The following is a 20,102-nucleotide window of genomic DNA, read 5'->3' on the forward strand; positions in this document are numbered from 1 at the left end:
CCCATCTTAGAAGAATTCCGTAATACGAACTACCTTATTCCAGTTCGAGTAGCTCTCTTCCCCACCTAAATATCATCGTGAGTATGAAGCATGACACAGTCGCATGATAGCTGTTGCTGTCTTGGAAATCTGGTCTCCTATTGCTGGCTGCTTCTCATCTTCACTTTGAGTGTCATCGAACTGTGCACTCTGTGATGCCAAGGCCTCCACTGTACTGAGAACACTACCGTTTCCAACAAGCCAGTGACTCACTTGGTGAGTTTTGGTTTCGCAACGCAGACAATTTTTCAGTGTAAGTAGCACGCGTAGCAGAGCAATCGCATCCAGGTTGCTTCGCAGGCACTTGGAGAGCGAGCTGTGTCATGGACATGAGCGCGTCAGAAGCTGATACCACAATCAAGTTATAGTGAGGAATTTCTTTGACACGTACCTGAATGCAGACTCGTTAGTGTCGGACGTAACGCTCTTGTTATCTAAAAACAAGACGCTATTTAGCCGATCGCCGAAAATCTGTGCAAGCCAACGTAAGGTGTTAGACTGCCAGGTACGTTCGCAATATCGGCACTTCAACACTCACCTGAGACAGGAAGACGAGGCACTGTGAGGCTAAATCCACGAGTTCAATACTCGTTCGACTCTTTTCATCAGGATCGTTCTCTGGTGGTACGTATTCGGACTCTCCGTTTATCTTTTGACCAACGCTGCTCCAAGCGCAGAACTGAAGCAGCAACGGTCCACAATTCACCAACTCATCAAAACCCGTTGGAGTTGACGTTAATCCTGGTAGCCGCATCGCTTCGAATTGCTGATGGAGCAAGTTCAGCAGAATTAGAAACAGGTCCAGCAGATTTCCATCCACCACTTTGCGTTTCCAAGAGAATGTCAAGCCAGCAGCAACACTCCTCGCAATGCCTGACTGGTACAGTAACTCCGAGTGTACATCAGGAGAATCCACAAGCAGTTGAACGAGTTGCGTAGCATGCGAAGGCAGAGACTGGAACTCGACTGGTACTTGCAACAAGCTCGTAATAGTGGGAACCAGCTTCAAATCTTCTGCCTCCGCAAGAAGAGACGAGTCGCTGGACAGTAACCCAAACAGAAGTTCACTCGACAAGCTCCAAGTGTTTTCGATCAAAGCCATCGGACTCCTGAACAATGTGTTCAAGTAAGGAAGAAGTATCGATCGAACGAAAGGATCGTAAAACTCGTAGTCGCCACTGTCATCGTCATAATCGAAATCCAGCAACACAGCGTGAAGAATGCGAAGGCAATTCACCGCGACATCCCCCGATTCTCCACTAACATGCTTCACTATTGCAGGCAGCAAATGAGTGAACAGCATTTGCTTCTCCACCAAGACGATGTCATTGCTCTCCTTGCCTGCAAACCCAAACAATGCCAGCAAAATATCAGACACATATCGCGCTATAGTCGTCGTCTTCTCAGTGTCTCCTGGTACGACCAAAGCCTCGTCATGAAACGACGTCAGTAACTTGGTCATCAGCCGCAGGAAGAACGTAAACTGCTTGCTGTCGTTTGCCACGAAATAGTTTAACAGCTGCTGTCGACAGTTTGGGTTCTGCAGCAGTCCGTCAAAAAGCTGGAACGGGATTGGAGATATCCTAGGGGATCGATGCTCTTCATTGTTGCTACTTGCTACTTCCTCGTCGCCATTCTCGTACGAGGAGAAGCAAATAGCTCCAAGTTTCAGAGCCATTCGAATCGACAGCTTGCACACGTTCAAGGCACACTGCGCGAGATACAGCTCAAACGCCGAGAGCTTCTTTTCCGGCGAAACCGAGCCAGGACCGGCTTCGTCCTCACCGAGCTGCTCTGCGATCGGACCAATCACTTTCTCCACGATATCTAGCGAGTTATACTGGACAAACGCGAGCAAAAAGCTCCGATTCAACTGCACACCCAAGTGGATCATTATCAAGCCTTTCGCTCGCAACGTAGCGACGTTATCGCCATCAGCATCTTCCCCTCCAGTACTCCTATCGATCTCCAGAACTTTACAAATGATTGGAAACGCTATCACACGTTCCAGGAGCAACGTTCGACTGGATCTGATCGCAGCAGCTTCCGCTTCTCTTTCCGTGCCGAGCTTCATATCCAAGAAAGCGTTAATAATGTTCAACGAAGCGATCGCTAGTTCAGCAGAAGCTTGCACCCGCTCCACGCCTCGCCACACCGCATTGAGGATATCCGGTTTGGCGAAAAACAGCATGATCGATCGCTGTAATCTTGACGAGAGGCTTGCAGCCGAAGACGGAACACGAAGGTGCCTCAAAACGTGGGCAAGCGCTTCGGTTGTCGCTGTTTGCAGCGAGATAATTGTTTGTTTATCTCCATTTTCGTCGCTTGACATTGGGTTCGCGTACTGCAGTAGCCCACGCATTAAAGTCAGCACAATTTTCTCGCTTATCAGCCGAGATAGCAGAGAATCTGTGCACTGTATCAGCATGTTACCCAGCGTCCGCACCGCGTAAAAGCGGAGTGTCAAGTCAGCATCCCCAATGCACCCCAGTACGGTTTCCACGCCTTCCATGGGTAATTCCCACTCGTGCTGAGTTGATATGTAGAAAAGTAATTCTCCAAGACACGCGAGTGCTAGCGGGCGAGGCTGTAACCCTTTCGCGTCGGTGTGTTTCTTATCGTCAAGACCATCAGGAGCGGCTATGACTTCCAGAAGCGACTTGACAAGTAGCTGTAATTGATCGGGCGACGACGGCGCAATAAACGTTGCAAAGCGGAAAAGAACGCCCAGCACAAGACACGACATCGATATGAATGTCTTGTTCGGAGTCGACAGCCGGGCTTCATGGGACAGCATTCGAATCAGAAGCTTGAGAATAGAGCTGTTCACGATCACGTGAGCCAGTCGGGCGTGGCAGCTTAGAGAGAATAAATACGCCATGACACTAAGTCTCGCCTCATCGTCGGCGTGAGAAGACTTCAGACTGATGTAGATTTCTTTCAGCTGGCCCTCCAAACCCTCTGCTGGGCACGATAGCAGATCGTCCGGCGTTGTAAGGGCGAAGCGGAGAAGATCTTCACGAACGTGCGGTAAGTCTTCGATCTTTATGTCTTTGTTCCCTATGATAGACTTCACACGGCAGTCTGCAGCTGTAAACACAAGCTTGGAAACCTTGCGAAGTCCACTACCTGGTACGCCACTTCGATCGAACAGGTTGTTTATTGACATTCGCTTGTTTGGGACATTCCGGATAGCAGGAGGTGCAGAATGAGGCGCACGAGCAGCTCTCCAGTGCTGTCGGATGGCAACCAGTTGACTGACTTCGTTCAAAATACCATTTTGGTCATCGTTCAAATCTTCGTTGCTGTCTGGTAGAGTGAGTTTTCGAGAATTCGGCGCGCTGACAGGTCGTAGCTCGCCGTGGTCCGTGGTAGCTCCGTTAATTGCCTCGTCCGTCTCTGAATCTCCAGAATCCGAAAAGTTACCTTCGTCACCACAGCTATTTTCTGCTCTTGCTGCTTCGAGTCCATTTCCAAGTGGCTGCTGATCCTTATGAGCCACATTATTATCATCGTTATCCCCATTTTCTTGGTGTTCGTCATTGTTGAAGTTGGACTTAATGTCTCCAGAATTGTCTTCAGGATCTTTTGGAGCTTCATTGCTGGCAGCCTGTTCACTGTACAAAACAAGCTTCAAAAGTGACGACCAGTTTGTACAGTTACACCTCGAATAAGGGACGTACCTCAGCGACACTGGCGCATTCCTGTCGAATATCTCCTGTGGAGGCATTGCCACTTTGTCGATGCGAGGCAGACTGCCCCAAAACGGATGGTCCACCAGCTCATCCCTAGTTGTAACATCGCGTCAGAAAAAAGCGAATAAACCTCGGTAGGTAACACGCACCAGGTGATCCGCCGATAAGGATCTTTAACTAGCAACCGCTTTACTAGGTCACAAAATGCAGGCGACATTACACATCCAAGGACTGGGAGCTCCACGACTTCCGATTGAATCTATCGCGAGTGCACAGAAGTTAAGCTTAAGTGTACGACAAGCAGCAAAACTAATATTTCTGCTCGTACCATTCGTGCTAGCTCTGAGAAGTTAGTATGTGTAAATGGCTGGTGGCCAGTTCTCAGTTCGTACAGTACACAGCCCTAGCGTCTCAACAATGGTCAATTCACTCATTTCTAAATACTAAACAACGACGGTCGATCGTACCAATGCCCAAAAGTCCGACGCAAAGCTATGCACTGCAGGCTGCTGGAACAATTCAGGCGCCATATAATGTGGCGATCCTGGAGCCAGCTACGTACAGTCACTTGACGTCAATCAGTGGTTTAGTCACGCGAAAACTAAATATTTCTTACTGGCCGTGCGGGTGTTGCGTCGCTCCCAGGAATGCGACGTGCCAGACCAAAATCCGACAGCTATACACAGTACATAAATTAGATTCTGCCTTTATTGGCATCACCATCACAATCGCGCACCTTGAGCGACCCAAATTCGTCGATGAGGATGTTTGCAGGCTTCAGGTCGCAGTATAAAATGCTGTTGGAGTGCAAATAATGCAGTCCGGCGACAAGTTCGAGCCCAAACGACTGCAATATGTTATCCCACCCAGTTAGTTATCGCAAGCAGCCAGCCAGCTTTAGCTGTGCGTGTTGCACCTGCACTGCAGACTCGGGGAGGTGTTTGTCCTGTGTGATGAGGTTGAGCAAATCGCCGCCCATACAGTACTCAAGGATGAGCCAGATGTGGTTGGAGGACTCGTACCAGTCGAAGAACTTGAGTACATAGGGACTCTCGAGCTTGTGCAGGAACGGCACCTCGTTTAGGATCTACATTCAGAGGGTTAGTGCTTTTTGCCGTTTGGGTTTTAGTTGTTGCCTTTTGTCAATGTTACCTTGTCCATGCGGCTTTTGGCTGTAGACTTGACGGCCACGTACTCAATACTGCGCTTTCGCCGCGCCTTGTACACAAACGAGTTCGTGCCAAGTCCGATCTCGTCGTAGATGTTGTAGTTCTCCATGGCAACAACACACGCCTCGATGCTAACAATTGCGCGGCGTTTAGCCAGAAAAATGCATGGAAAAAGATTCGATGTGGCAGACACAAATCATGCGGATTTGTTTGTGAACTTGTTGCATGTTGTAGTGCTAGCCTAGCACCAATGCTCTCCATACTCACTATTAGTGAGTCACTAAGTATTACTGTAGTACTCAGTCGCACTGAGACATACCTTGGTATCAGCTCCCGCCAATGTGCTGAAAAAAAAAGCGTCGATAGTCCTTAAATCTACGCCACAAACCTTGCGTTCCATGGCAAAGTTTCTTTAGTTATCGCTAGCTCCGACGAGAATGCCTCGCAGATTAAGCATGAATCGACAGCGGTCGAATCGATCCTCATAAAGCATACCACTGGTATTACTAGTGGTAACTCACAGTCGAAAATCGCCAACAAGTCCGCAAGTCGCGCACTTCAACACCACTCATAGGGGGTATTCTGTATAAGAGTCCACACGGTACTGCGGATCTTAAAAATCCAAGTCATTTTTCCATTTGTGGGTTCTTTTCTTCCCTTTCTTTTCGCAAAGCCAAAAATACAAGAAAGCCGAGAGCTACACCGTCGTCCCTTCACCACCTCCCAGCGCCACCTACACATCTTCCCACAGAACACCGTCTAGGTACGTGCATGCAGCACTCAATAGCCTTCCTTCTCCCTTCGAGTGCACGCTCCACTGACGCGTACAAGCTGCAGAAGAAGAGCTTCACGTTTACCATATCATTTTTCCTTACAAATTTGTTTTTTATTTTATATAATGGCCCTTAATCCAGCTACTGAATCATGTCATACGCGTACCTGTTCAAGTACATCATCATCGGCGACACTGGTACGCCGCTATAGCTCCAATGGATCTGGATTGCTCGTAGAGATCCACTCACTAACCTTTTGGCGACGTGTATCAGGCGTCGGTAAGTCGTGTCTGTTGCTACAGTTCACGGACAAGCGCTTCCAGCCCGTTCATGACCTCACGATCGGCGTCGAGTTCGGCGCACGCATGATCAACATCGAGAACAAGCAGATTAAGCTTCAGATCTGGGATACGGTACAGGTTTTCTGCTACTCTTGCGATAGTTGCTTGGTTTTAATGCTGGTTTATTAGGCCGGACAAGAGTCGTTCCGCTCCATTACGCGCTCGTACTATCGTGGAGCTGCCGGCGCGCTGCTGGTGTATGACATCACCCGCCGAGAGACGTTTAACCATCTGACGAGATGGCTAGAGGAGGCCCGGCAGAACTCCAATTCGAACATGGCTATCATGCTGATCGGCAACAAGAGCGACTTGGAGCACCGTCGCGCTGTGAGTTTCAAGGAAGGAGAACAATTTGCTAAAGAGAATGGCCTCATCTTCCTCGAGACGTCAGCCAAGACTGCTGCCAATGTGGAAGACGTAAGTGCCAGTTGCTTGCAGAACAGAAACGAGTTTGAGGCTGATTGATGTGTCATTGCATGTAGGCCTTCGTCAAGACGGCATCGAAGATCTATTCGAACATCCAGTCGGGCGTTTGTGACGTCACCAACGAGGTGAGAGCACGATTTTTGTCTAAGTTGTAAGAACTTAACAAAAGTATCTAACGTGTTACGAATTATGTTGCAGGCACATGGCATCAAGGTGGGCATGACGGGCTCACCTGGGCCCGGCGGCTTCGGCAACTCGAACCCTCCTGCTAGCCGAGGTTGCTGCTAAAAAGCACTTCATAACCTGTCGAGGAAACGAGGATGTAGGAGTCAGATCGTCAGAGTCTCCCGAAAAAACACCCAAGAAGGCATTCTAACTAAGAGCACCAAAAAAAACAAATTGTCGCATGCTTATCAACAAATTCTTTACACAATTTTTACGCAAAATAGCTGCTCAAGCGTTATGACTTCGTCGTGGCTTGTCGAGCTCTCGGAGGAGATTCTGGAGGTGTTGGAGCGCGCGTTAGACGTGGAATCATTGGTACTGCTCTCTACTACGTGTCACTCGCTGCTGAAGACGCTACAGGTTCTCATTGAGGCGCGATGTAAGCGTGAGTGCTTCACCACGTATCTATATCCGACAGTGGCGTCCTACCGCATGCAAGCAGCAGTTCCAACCACTTGGAGAGAATTATATGCAGCCTTTAGCCTCAAGGAGCTGAGATGGGAGGCGTATAGAAGTGAAGGGACATCGTCATCACTACGGGCATTAAAATCCGACAATCAGGAGTACGAGACCGACATGAGCGCCACTTTCTTGCTTCGGAGTGGAGGCCACTACTGGTTCAGTGTATTGCAAGCCACAATTTCCGATGTAACGCTGGGTGAAGTCGGCAAGAAAAGTGTTGATGCTGACACGAAGCCCAAGCGACCAGATTCCTTGCCATTTTTGCAGTCTCCACAACAGATTACGATGGATAAATGGGAGAAGATCCGAGCAGTGGGCAAAGGGCCATGTCCTCGACGAAATCACTCGATGACTTGCATGCCGAACGCATTGTGTGCTCGGGAACTCTTAGTAAAGTCAAATGCGGAGGAAGAAGAGGAATTTGTGAATGTTCGACGAATTATCTTCTTTGGCGGACAGTCAGAAGGGATCCCGTTTGAGGCCTTCGGTGATCTTTATCTGCTCTGTGTTGAAGAAATAGATGCGCATACGTCCAAGAAGGCGCGCAGTGCCTGGGTTGACCTAAATGTGACGGGGAATGCACCTTCGCCACGATGTGGACACACTGCTACCTTGCTTTCGTCGGATTTATTACTGATCACTGGTGGTAGCATGGGGGTATCTCCGATTTTAACGATAGACGTATTTCTTCTGCATATAGGCGGTTGCGCTGGTGAGTGCGGCAAACAGTGAGTGTAAGAGTAATTGCTCACTTGGTTGTATCGTCAGATTATCGCTGGTCAACGCCGTGCACCCCCAGTACACCAACTGGTCGGTCACTACACGACGTATATCGGTGCGTGCAAATATTGCAACACTACGAAAGTCACGACCGAAATATCACTCATTTTTCACGCGCTATTATTTATTATCAAACAGCGTCTCAGAAAGCGAAGTGATCGTCTATGGAGGACGTCAAGTAAGTTTTACTGCGCTTAAGTACCCATTCATTTGTAGTAGTTTATTTCCACTAAACTTGTTATTGACAGATTCGGCAGTCAAATGGTCTACTAGATGTGCACAAGTTGCAAGTCACCGGAGAAGTTGACGATTTGGGTGATACTCAATACTCGATCGAGTGGTCAGAGCCAAAGTTATTCGGCTCGCTGCCGTGCGCACGACGAGGGCACAGTACGAACACAATCGGCCCAAATCTGCTTCTTTTCGGAGGCCAAGACGAGTCAACTGGCCAGTTAAAGAACGAGATTCGGGTGCTCAACATTCCGCGTCAGAGGTGGAAGCGCTTCGACGTGCCTGGTGATGCACCGTGTCCTCGGCGTGGCTTCAAAAATCAGTTTTTCGGCACAACTCTCGTTATCTCAAGTGGCTTTGTGCGCTCCACATTACTAGGAAAAGTTGACCACCAACTTTCGGATGGTGATGTCCACGTTTTGTCACTGCTATAATATGGCAAAACTTGACAAGAGATGAACCTTGTACTTTGAAGTAGTATATTCTAGAATAATTGTTTTTAATGATCAATTCTAAACTTTAAAGAAGAACAGTAAAAAAAAATCGGATAATTGACAAATTCTAATTTGTGCTTTACTATCTATAGCTGTTAGTTGTTGGATTCCGTTATCAGATCCAAATTCTCCAAAGATCCAAAGCGTCAAAAACTCATGGCTACCAAGCAGCTCTACAGGTTGTCGCCTGCGCTGAGCAACATGCTGGGGAAGAGCGAGCTCACGCGCCCGGCCGCCATAAAAGAATTGTGCGTTACTCCAGCCTCGAGCCCTATTTGCATGGCTACAGGTAGAAGCTCACCAGTCCGTTGTAACAGTTGGGCTTACGTGAAGAAACATGAGCTGCAAGACCCGAAAGACGGAAGAATGATCCACCCCAATGCAGAGATGATGAACGTTTTCAAAGTTGAGGAAATCAAGTTCACGCAGGTCATGGGACTGGTCTCCAAGCACTTGGAGAAGGCAGACGAGTAATCGAAGCACGACTGAGAAGATTCTCAGCTTTGAGCTATTTTTTTCGTAGTTTGTCAAAATTAAAAAAAAACAGATTTAATTTGTTTTGGCCCCGAAGCTTGAAACACCCAAGGCCCTCGTCATCGTAGCCGAATACTTTAGAAGTAAATTTTACTGTGCGCGCTGCAATAAAGGCAAAGAGCAACACTTTTTAACGACGATCATCTAAAGCAAAGTAGCTGTAATAATGGAGACGATCCACGATCATGAGTGCTCCCTCATATTCATCTGCAAAACCGGCCCGTCCTCTAGATAGTCAAGTGAAAGTGCACTGCTTTTTTTAAGGTAGTCCAATATTGTAGTGACCTTGGTTAGTCAAGATCTCGCTTGAGGATATTCAACAGCGCTATTAAAACAAGTTAACAGCATTATGTCGACATTCAAACGTTAAATTTCTGTAGTAAGAACTCCGTCATCATCCAGATATGTATCAGGACCCAAGCGACTGCTGTCCTCTTCATCGTTGGTCCGCTCCATATCCCCAGAGTTCCCATCGCTGCGACGACGCTCTTCTTCGAACATCTCACGGCTCACTGACAGTCGCACCTCGTCCAGCATGCGATCCATAAATCGTTGACTTTCCTCTGAAGATAAACTCCGTCCATCGAGCAGATCATCTGGTGGCATGAGATAATGTTGATGCGTCGGAGAAGACAGTGGCTGATGCGGAGGAGGATCCACAGCGCCGTTCGTCTCAACTGGTGCAGACTCAGCTGCAATGGACGTCTGAGCTGGAACAACGAGCGTTGTGCTCGTGGATCGCCGCTTGACCTTCTGGGAGCGCAGCGTGCGGCCACAGAACTGGCCAGCGAAGAGTTCAAACGCCTCGGTGGATATCTGCGCCATGCTCTGCATGAACTCATCCAGCGCTCTCGAGTACTGCATATTCTGCTTACCAACCCCACGACGTTGCTTGTCCTTCATCTCCACCATACTCTTCATAAGTCCTTCGAAAACTGGATGCGACTTGAAGTGTCCAAAGACTCCCATGCGAGCAAAGCGCAGCCAGAAATGCACTTGCTTCACTCGCTCCGCATCCACCTCGCCATTGCTGCCAGATCTCGTAGAAACCATGTGCTTGACGGTCTGGTAAAGCCCGCGGAATGCCGAGTTCTTGGATAGTTTACGCAGAAAAGGATCGCTCTCCGTGTACACACTGGGCACGTACTTAATGTTCTCAAGTTTCTTCGGTATCTTCGAGCGACTAAGCACACTGCGGAAGTTCGGCACAGTGCGCAGGTCACGACAGGCCCGGCATACACCTTGGCTCTGAGTATTCCCACGGTTTTGGTTGTCGGTGACTGGCACGAATCGCTTGCAACGCAGACTGCGAACGCAGCGACCTTCTTTATCCACACGCCAAAGACACTCGCTAAACACTGCATCTTGTAGCACTAGCCGCTGTTCCTCATTGAGCTTGTCGACGATGCGAACCTTCTTGTCGTTTCCGAAGACCTGAGGGAACAGCTCTCGAGCAATGACATACCGAGGTCGACTACCTCCGACTACCTGGACAGCATTAGACACATAGGCCTGCACGTTGTCATCACGTAGACCAGTGCATGGCACGTGGTCGGTGGGCATCACTGCATCATCGCTGGAGCAGATGGCCTTGCCTTCGCGAGATGTTAGTTCGGAGAGGAACGCCACTGCACCTGGGTCACTTTCCATTTGTTCTTCATCCTCCTTTGATTCCTCCGCAATGTCTTCGTTACTCTGCCTTTCAGTGCCAGCGACTGCATCAATAATAGTGTCGTTGCGCTTGTCAGTATCCTGACGAGCTGGCTGGATTGTTGACAGCTGATAAGCCTCTGACGGAATCGCTGAGTCACTTACTGTGGCTGAAGGCGTGGCTGACTCGCCTTGGACAGCGTTGCTGTGGTTTTGCATTGCCGAAGAAGTAGGAAATGCCGTCAGGTCGACGTCTTGGATGTCGCCAATAGATAAAGGAGGCATACTGAGTCCAACGACTGAAGGATCCAGCAGATGCGCAAAGCCATCGTCGCTAACAGCACGCACAGTAGCCGAACTTGAAACCCCATCATACAGCACGTCACCTGGCTGTTGTTCCTGGCCAGTTCTGGCAGTTGGGGGCTGAACTTTACGCTTGATCGGTCTTGACGTCGCCGCTAGTAATTGTTTTTGCTTACGCCCGCCTAAATGCCGCTGGAACAACTCGCACGCTTCTGATGATAACTCAGCGAGTGAGCGCATAAACGAATCCAGAAGATCACTGTACGTCATATTCTGTAATCCCACGCCACGTTGCTCCTTGTCTTTCAATCGTACCATCGCCTCTATAAGTCCAAGTAGAGCTGAATGCGAGTCAAAATCGCCTGAAAGACCCATTGTAGCCATCTCCATCCACGTATTCAAAGCACTGGGGATATCAGCGAGTGCCAAGTCGCGTAGTACTCTGGCATACGGTTCTTGCATGTCGAATTCAGCTTCGAGCAGTGCGCACACGCGTCCCGAACAGAATTTCCTATTGATCGGGTTGCGTGGCGGTCCTGGACGTGTTGCAACCTTGTACTTCGCAGCTGCTGCTGTTCTCAGAGCCACGTTACTGCGGAGAGCAGTACAGGACAGACATCGGTCCACCCCTTTGCTAGATTCAACGACGCCGAGACAGTCCAGACTGCGCACTGAGTTGCCATCTTTATCCACGAACCACAGCGCCTCGCCCTCAATTACATCGTGCAGCAGCAATTTCTCCGCTTCAAGAAGCTGTTGGAGCTTCGGCTGTCGCTTCTGTGTTGTGTTAACATAACCCAAATCTCCATGCCCTGCTTCGTCTCTATGATCGTACTCCGCGTTGTCGGGAAAGAGATGAGGGAAGAGTTCTCGAGCAATTTTCTGTCGATGTCGCGCCCCTCCAGTCAATTGGATCGCCCACGTCACAAACGTGTTCATACGTTCGTCTCGCAGCCCTGGACACGGCAGTAAACCACGAGCGCGAGCCACGTCCCACCGGATGTCGCGTGGGAAGCTCTTTTTGCTTTTGTATGCATGTAACAGCGCACTTGCGGACGTCGGCGGTCTCATGAGGACACCGTGTGAAATCATCGTCCTCGCTGTAGCGGGCACTCTTTTATTTTTCCACTCTGCACTCGCTACAGCTGTAGCAGCAGGTTTTGCTCGTTTCTTTGGCTTCTGCTTGTCAGCGACGTGCATTAGAAAGTGTCCAGGCTGCCACGGTGCGCCCAGAAGTACTATTCGAGAGCATTTGCACTCCACAAACTTCCCATCAGGTGTAATCCGCTTAAAATGAGGGTTCTCGCGCAATGTCATCGCTCCTTTGAACATCCTAGCAAGAAGGTTGGGGGAATCGTCAGGAGGGGGCTTAATCTGGCGCTGGCCATTTTCTATCACTCCAAACTCTCGCCGCAATATTGCGTCCACTGACTGCAGCGAGTATACTCCACTGTCTTCCTCGTCTTCGTCTTGTTGATCTCCCTGCGTTTCTTGCTGATCTGTATCTCGCTGTTCCTCTGCTTCTCCTGTCTCTTTATCCTCCGTTCTCTTTCTCTTTCTGGGCCTACTTTGTCTTAAAAAAGTGCAATTCCGACTGGCCACGTGCTGCTCGAACTTAAGAATGTACCACGGCGGATTCAGTCTCACACTGCGTCCACATCTGCAGCCCACGGACCTCCCGTCCGTCGACACGGACGCCACCGCTGGGTGCTCCTGCAGCACCTGCATCTTGTCCTCTCGTCTGGAATAATGGACAGCGCCATTTTTCAACTCTTCGTAGGCGCTGCGCTTTGTTTGAGTCTCTGATGGCTGCACGGCGGCGCCGTTTCTGTCGATCTGCATGGTGTTGAGCTCCAGATTCATGTCCATCCCGCTCATGGCCATGTCTGCAAAGGCCTCCGCGTTCAGGTCTTGCTCGTCGCCCTCCTCGATGACGCTCAGCGCGTTGACCGAGTCATCCCGCTCCATTGGTATGCAAAAAAAGAATTGCTAATTAGAAATGCTTTTTTTCAAAAAAACAAATTGGTTTTTCTTAAGCAGCTTTATTTAAAATGTTTTGCTTTTGCTTTTTCTTAAAAACAACACTTAAAGAATTTAAAAGCCAATTATTATTTAGGTACTCAAGTTTCATTGCAATTTTTATTTTTATAATTGAGCTGTTTGTTTATCAATTAATTGTTTTTAATCGCTTCAATAAGAGACAAACACGCCTCTTGAAGATCATTATTCAGTTCCCGGACTCCTTCACCACGATGATGGCGCTGCGCGTGTCAGGTGTTCGTGAAGAAACATTGGGTATGGACAGTCGTATGGAGCTAGACGCGTTGCACTCGTCGTTGTCTCACGAAGACGACTCCAATTGGACTCCGAGCCACCTGCGTCTGCTGTATCTACTGTCTCGGTTCGCCACGTATCCCAGTTCAACCGACGAGGAAGAGAAGTGGCTGCGTAGTCTACCTCTTCAAGTGATGGTGTTCGAAACCATTGTACACGGTCTTCTGGCCTTCGACTACTCGCCTGTGTGCACGAGTATCGTCAAGGACGGACAGTCCAGAAGACTGTGGCTCAACATGAGCCACGACGCTCGAGCAGCTATTGACGATCTACGGGAACACGAACTGGTGAACGCCCTAAAGACTTGCAGCGAGGACTTTCAGCCTTCCACAGCCTACCAGGTCACGAAGGAGGGGATGACGGTACTTGCGTCGCTGCCTCCTCGAGACAAGCAGCGACTCGACGAGTTCCTCACAGCCCCGAGAAGTTCACTACCTGACATTGTTCCGGCTTCAGCGGAGTCTCCGAGGCCAGCACTGCGGCCTCTAACCACTACCAACCCATCCGGTCTCGTTCTAGTGGAGAACCCTCTGCTCAAAATCACGTACGACCCGGACAAAGGCCACTTCAGAATTCGACGCGGAGACGGAAGCGTCTACGTCTCTCGTGTCACAGATATCGAGGAGGTCTCGTACGTGTCCAGTCCCTATCTGCCGTCGTGTCTGATGAGAAATGGCACTGCAAACTTCTCTTCCAACGCGTGGCAAGCTGAAAAATGTCGAAAAGGAGCAGCGAGTGTTGGGAGTAGTAGTATTCAAGACGCCGATCTGTCTTTTGCTATTGTACTGGAAAACGTTCGTCTGATGGTGGGTGAGTGGATTCCCTTTGGACCGAACCAGATCGTGCTATTAAACGACCGTCTGGGGTCTCTCGAGCGCTGTCAGGGAGGACTCTTTACGTCGGAGCTTGATGACGCACCAACGTCGACGTCGCTAGCGATTGAGCCAGGCCTCACCAAGATTGCGATTGTAGACTTCGAGTTCGACTGCTTCACTAATTTTGAGGCAGATATCTACGCTCCTATTGAGGATGGGATTATTCAGATCGAGAGTTTCGGAATGCATCTGAATGGAGACGGCTCCATCGTCTACGGGATGGAGATTGACGCTACGATGGACCGCTCCGCAGATTTCCTATGTGTCGATCACCTCGCCCGTCTGCTAGTGGATGTGGACTTGGATTCGTCCAAGATTATCAACGATTTACTGTCTTCACACCAGCGTGGGCTACTGGACATGCTGTTCATGGGCGACGCACGATCGAGGAACAAGTTCGCACTGCTAACCGCTAGTGGAATATCACCGAAACTTCCAGCTCGAGCATATCTTGATCGCGGCGAAAAAGAGAACGAGCTAAAGCAGGTGCTGGGAGAGCTGCATTCCGTGCACGACATCGGTAAAGACGACAAGCTCTTGGTTGGACACGACGGGATGCTACTTGCCGGACCGAATGCCAACAAACACGAGCCATTGCTGGTTGCTCACTTGGCTCTACTGTCACGAGAACTCGTCGTCCGGTTCTTCTTCAAACGAACTTTTATCTTGGGTGACGTATTGGCTCGTGCACGCAACTACATGACGAGCTTCGAGATGAACCCGGAAGCGCTGGATGACATGCGTGACCGAGTGAGTCGCTGTGCGCATGATCTCGTGCTTCTAGAGGAAATCCTCGAGCTTCTACGCGAGTCACTACGTGGGTTAGCACACACCATCCCCTCCCGGCCAACGCCTTCCGAAGATGACCCCACTGGGGGTGGAGCTGCGTTGTACGACCATTTGGAGCTACGTAAGACCCACAAAGACCTGGAAATGCGCTGTAAAGACCTGGCCAAGCTACTTCGAGGCTTTCGAGCCAAGCTGAAACAAGTACAAAGTCAGAATGGGACAATGGCCAAGATGATGCTGGAAGGTTTGGTCCTTGGAGTCGAGCGCAACGTAGCTGTGCTCGCTGAGGCCACACGAGCTAACCAGCGTTCACTCAAAGGCTCGTTCGACATCCTGTTGTTTATGTTTGCAGCCATTCTTGCCTTTGAGTTGCTGGATCGAATCACGGACGGGAACCTTCTTGGAATGGACAAAGCTACCCCTCCATCACTTCAATGGATCAAGGATTTGGTAGTCGAAAACTTCATCGGGTATCCGGCACTCTGGTTCGTGATAAATATGATCTGGTTGGTGGTAGTTATCTGGTTGGTGAGAGTGGGGATTCGCTTAGGATCTCGTCGTCTTGCGCGTACTCAACGCATGGTCTTTGCCAACGCTCCTCGTCGTATCAACGTCTCTGCATTCGAGCAATTTCTACGAACCCCACTGGACGAGTTACTCTCCTCTGAAGGCTCTACTCCGTCTGTAACTCGAGCACGATGCAGTAGCCGTCGGAAGAGAGTCATCGAGTCGAGGAAAGCGAGTGTCCGAGAGTCTATCCGGGTGGTTAAAGTTCTGTGGAGTGAACCAGCCGTCCAACCGAAATGCCAAACGTGGATGGAGTTCTTTACTCGCGTACGCCAAAACTGGGAGCTGTTCATCGCTCCACCGGTTCGCACCCAAGTTACGTACGACGCTACAAACGGCTTCCTGGTCGAGGTCATTGTCCATGTACGTGCTCAGCGAAACTCTTCTCCCTCTTTGATGATTTCTGACGCGAACTCTGTGTCGATTTAGGCGGGGCTAGCGACTGACTGCTACGAGATATACGATCAGCTCAAGCGTCAAATGGAAAGGTGCGACGGTATCATCAATTACTGCTACTTGATGGGCTCTTAACGTCTGTGCAGTGCTGGATGTTTCGACGAGCATTATTCGCCACCGACCGTGTCAAAGCCCGAAGACTCGCCCCCAGACTCTCGTGCTCGTCGAGGGTTTTTCGTGCCTCGATCGATTGCTCGATGGAACGCACCAGTGCACCCCACCCAGGGCATGTAGAACGTACTTAGTATTTTCCGAAAGTGCAGGTCTACAGCATGCTACGGTTTCCCCTACAGCAGATACATGTAAGCGGTTTCTTATAGTCACACGTCCTTCCTACGACAACCAACGACAGAAAGCTACCAGAATCTTCGCAATCGTTTCACCAAAAGGTAGAGAGAATCCGGATCAAAAATGGTTAGTCCACTACGATAGGCTTCTTCCCAAGGCCACTTGTTCATCAAATGCAGTGGCAGCATAAAAGCACGGGCTCAGGGGTGGTTAAACTCAGTTACAGCAGGTCAAAATCATTGACGCCCAGTCGTTTTCACTGGAAACATCGCTACATTTTGCGACAATAATAAAAACTTTTTTTCGAGAATGTTGAAACGATCAACGTCGAACCCTCTTGAACATAGTAACGTTGTTGTCGTAGCAACACGGCGACACTTTCAGTTATCGCGACGCCCAAGCACGATCGAGGCCAATTCGGCTTTTCCCACTGCGTGACTGCGTGGGTGCTTCCTGACTGACGTCATTAAGGAATTGAGTAACTCATGTTGGACAAGCAGAGTCCGCGTCGTCGGGCATCGCAGCCCCTCCTCGCCACCTCACGGTCAACGCAGGGAAGTCTACCGCGGCCTTCGAGCTTTCTTCTCACCGGCTTGAAATCCTGGACAAAGCGGACGAAAAACGAGCGATGGAAAGGTCGTCGCGATAGCAACACCAACTCAACGCGACGTGTTAGCGCAGACTCGGACGAGGACATCGACGAGAATGTGATCGAGATACTCTCCATTCCTACTAACGGTGACTACAACAGCGGTGACGACACGGATGATGCTGAAATGTCCAGTGGGAAGACTTCGCTCCCCTGGAAGCGGCTCGTTCCGAAAGCCTCCGTCGAAGCCGGCAATGCCACCGTCATGTACTCTATCTCGTTCTACCCTTGGAAGATGGAACCGCACTGTTATTATTCACACCCGGAGGCTGCAGCGAAATGGGTCCCCGACACCGCAAGCTCTCGCTGTCAGATTTGTCTAATCTCATTCACACTCACACGTCGACGACATCACTGCCGGTTATGCGGACACCTCGTGTGTGCGAACTGCTCGAACGACCGAACGTATCTACCCTTTGCGGGCTCTGCTCCCAGTCAACATGGACTCATTAAGGACGGTGCACCACAACGTACATGTCGTGCGTGTGCGAGTACACTACGCAACATGGCAGGACAGGATGACCCTCGTGTCAAGCGCTTCACGGTTGCTGTCTGCTCGGCACGTCGCCGGAAACCTACAGCTCCAATCTCCGGTCGGTCGGTGGTGGAGGTGGAGGTAGAACGTCCGTCCCCGTGGCTCAAACGTACTGGCCTGGCACTCACGGACAGCGAGATCGAGGACGAAGAATTCTTTGTCGAGTCCACGAAAGGGCTGCAGCTTGAGCAGCGATCTCGTGGCTCAACGCACCATTATCCTCTTCGTTTATCGGTCACTAGAGCTGAAGAACTTGACGAGGTTTTGAGTGCGCGAACATGCTCTCGATTGAAAGCAACAGTGAATCACGAGTCTCGTAGCAGGCGGTTTGTCATCAGCTCGGCGTGGCTCGACCAGTGGCTGCAATATGTCCGTGTGGATTCAGCTACTGACGCTGCAGGTTCGAGCCTACAGCTTCCGGGTCAACGTCAATGCAAGAGATACCGGATGGATAGACCTCCTCGACCTGGGCCTGTCGCCAACTACATTTTACTCGACTTTGTTAATGGCGAGTTGGTTTCGAAGCACAGTTTACAACGAAGCAGAGGCAGCCTCAGAGGAGGCGACTATCACGTTGTCAGTCAGGAAGTGTGGATGACTTTTCTGAAGTTGTACGGTGGAGGCCCCAGCATCCAAGTACCTTCCAATGAGCCGCTAGCATCGGGGAATCTGACTCGCTCGCCAGCACGCCGTCAGTGGATCGTGACAGAGTTGGACGATTCAATTCCGGCACTTGCGAGCTCTTCAGGGGTGGAGAACTTCTCCACTGCCACGAGAATGGGGGCTAGTAGTCGGAACCGAAAGGAGGTCAAGGCCCTTCACCACCGCTCCACCGATACATTGCCTCGAACTCGTTCGACTCCGCCGAACCGTCTGATCTCTGCATCTTCAATGCCATCAGTACTGAAGAAGACATCGAGTCATTTCTCTCTGCATAGTGAGGCTTCGCTTTCAAGCTCATCGAGTCGCTTCAAACTGTGGGAAGAAGAGATCTCGAGAGCTAATGCCGGGACGATGGTGAGCGACAGGACTTCTGAAGGGGTGACGGCCACCCAACGAAGCAGCGAGCGTGAGTCGGATGACACAAGCTCCACTTTGGCTGCCGTGTCGGCATTCGCGTCTGCAGCCACGTTGGCTCGTCAACGCTCAGCTGTGTCTCTGTCCAAACATCCTGCTGCGATTTCCGGCCGGACGAATGGCCAGGAGATCGACTGAAATCCCCATACAATATCACATCGAGCATCTGCATGTAGCTACCAACAAACTCTGAAAATATAAGCAGATGCGAGTAGGTTCTTCCTCTTTTATTCACAAATTTGTATTAAATGATCATAACATATTTCCAACATCCACACGTGGTGACAAAACTTCGAGAAGATCGAGCAGATCTTCGTCATTTAGGACACCGTCAAGTGAGATTTCTAGAGGTGAGGAAGTAAGTGGGGCGTCGAAAGTGACGATTGTGTCCATGTTCTGCTTCGAGCGTTTCATCCTCGGCTCCGAGTCTTCTGTCGTTGCTGCTTGTGTTGTTTCTATTGGGATATTGACTTCAAACTCGTCTGTAAATGATAAATCAAGTTCGAAACTCAAGTCCCACGGCGGAAGGTCGGTAATTGAGGTATCGGCACTGGTATCCATGACGACGGCACGGTGGTCAACGAAGGATGGCAAGCTCACGGACACAGGAACTTCCATCGAAGCTGCGAGAAGCTCTTCAGGTGTGGCTTTCCGTGTTTCTAAAAGTGATAAACGACTGGCAATAGTACTCGCTTTCCGCTGTTCGTCTTTTTTCTTCCGTGCACGAATACTCTGTGCGTGACTTAATACTTGACGTTCTGTTCTTGACCCTACGTGGTCTGCGATTTGCTTCCAAGATCCATAGCGGTACATCCCGAGCGCTTCACAGTACCGTTCGTGCTCGTCACGACTCCAAGTGCCAGATTTCTTCATAGTTCCATTAGATTTTACAGGCGACAGAAGCCTCTTGCCGCTCCATTCGATCTCTCGTGACGCTACACGCGCGCTCCTTGTGTTTAGATCATCGGCTTTGTCTTCAGTGTTACTGTCAGTGACAGATCGAGCGTGTTTCTGGACCGGCTCACATGAGGGACTTTGTAAGGACACAAACTCGATAGACGACGAATTACCCCGAGCATTTGAGGAGATTGTCGGCTTGCTGCCAAGCGTGGGGCCTCGACGGATTTCTGTGTATGACGTGCGTTTCGGTTGTCGAAGACAGCACAAAGTCAGTGCTTTGACACACCATTTGAGCGACGCCTTGAACCAGTTCTGAAATCGGTGTTGGTGCTTAAGTACAGAATCGTTCGGGGGCATTGAAGACCCCGGCTCCGCGGTCACCACCTTTACTCGAAGAGTCGAGAGCAGAATCTTCTTGGGTGGCTGCAAAACTGTACTATCGCTCTGTCGTGTCATGCTCCAGTTGGTATCGCTGCCTCGAGTCCAAGTGCTGCTGCTACTGCTTGGGCG

The 20,102-nt window shown here is 50.1% G+C and overlaps 6 protein-coding genes across 6 annotated transcripts; 4 read left to right on the forward strand and 2 right to left on the reverse strand.

The window, feature by feature from the left end:
- Positions 1-532: 532 nt before the first annotated feature.
- Positions 533-5,012, reverse strand: PITG_11204 (serine/threonine protein kinase; the record flags this gene model as incomplete). The annotated part of the gene is made up of 11 exons (XM_002901920.1): positions 533-1,941; positions 2,020-2,307; positions 2,398-2,626; positions 2,687-3,827; positions 3,884-3,993; positions 4,063-4,137; positions 4,202-4,288; positions 4,351-4,410; positions 4,471-4,581; positions 4,651-4,821; positions 4,887-5,012. 11 exons carry the CDS (start codon positions 5,010-5,012, stop codon positions 533-535), a joined length of 3,807 nt encoding a protein of 1,268 aa, XP_002901966.1.
- An 815-nt stretch (positions 5,013-5,827) lies between these two features.
- PITG_11205 (Rab2 family GTPase, putative) lies at positions 5,828-6,731 on the forward strand (the record flags this gene model as incomplete). The annotated part of the gene is made up of 5 exons (XM_002901921.1): positions 5,828-5,873; positions 5,950-6,089; positions 6,147-6,434; positions 6,500-6,568; positions 6,642-6,731. 5 exons carry the CDS (start codon positions 5,828-5,830, stop codon positions 6,729-6,731), a joined length of 633 nt encoding a protein of 210 aa, XP_002901967.1.
- A 159-nt stretch (positions 6,732-6,890) lies between these two features.
- On the forward strand, positions 6,891-9,205 carry PITG_11206 (uncharacterized protein; the record flags this gene model as incomplete). The annotated part of the gene is made up of 6 exons (XM_002901922.1): positions 6,891-7,617; positions 7,899-7,965; positions 8,049-8,088; positions 8,159-8,500; positions 8,735-8,883; positions 8,953-9,205. The coding sequence occupies 6 exons, from the start codon at positions 7,245-7,247 to the stop codon at positions 9,107-9,109; spliced, it is 1,128 nt and encodes a 375-aa protein (XP_002901968.1).
- Positions 9,206-9,535: 330 nt separating this feature from the next.
- Positions 9,536-13,090, reverse strand: PITG_11207 (uncharacterized protein; the record flags this gene model as incomplete). The annotated part of the gene is made up of 1 exon (XM_002901923.1): positions 9,536-13,090. One exon carries the CDS (start codon positions 13,088-13,090, stop codon positions 9,536-9,538), a length of 3,555 nt encoding a protein of 1,184 aa, XP_002901969.1.
- Positions 13,091-13,377: 287 nt separating this feature from the next.
- On the forward strand, positions 13,378-16,377 carry PITG_11208 (uncharacterized protein; the record flags this gene model as incomplete). The annotated part of the gene is made up of 4 exons (XM_002901924.1): positions 13,378-13,882; positions 13,931-16,050; positions 16,117-16,175; positions 16,230-16,377. 4 exons carry the CDS (start codon positions 13,378-13,380, stop codon positions 16,375-16,377), a joined length of 2,832 nt encoding a protein of 943 aa, XP_002901970.1.
- Positions 16,378-17,285: 908 nt separating this feature from the next.
- Positions 17,286-18,265, forward strand: PITG_11209 (uncharacterized protein; the record flags this gene model as incomplete). The annotated part of the gene is made up of 2 exons (XM_002901925.1): positions 17,286-18,203; positions 18,245-18,265. 2 exons carry the CDS (start codon positions 17,286-17,288, stop codon positions 18,263-18,265), a joined length of 939 nt encoding a protein of 312 aa, XP_002901971.1.
- Between the last annotated feature and the right edge of the window lie 1,837 nt (positions 18,266-20,102).

Source organism: Phytophthora infestans, genomic scaffold (genome assembly GCF_000142945.1).
Source record: "Phytophthora infestans T30-4 supercont1.19 genomic scaffold, whole genome shotgun sequence".
In the NCBI taxonomy this organism is placed as follows: domain Eukaryota; phylum Oomycota; class Peronosporomycetes; order Peronosporales; family Peronosporaceae; genus Phytophthora; species Phytophthora infestans.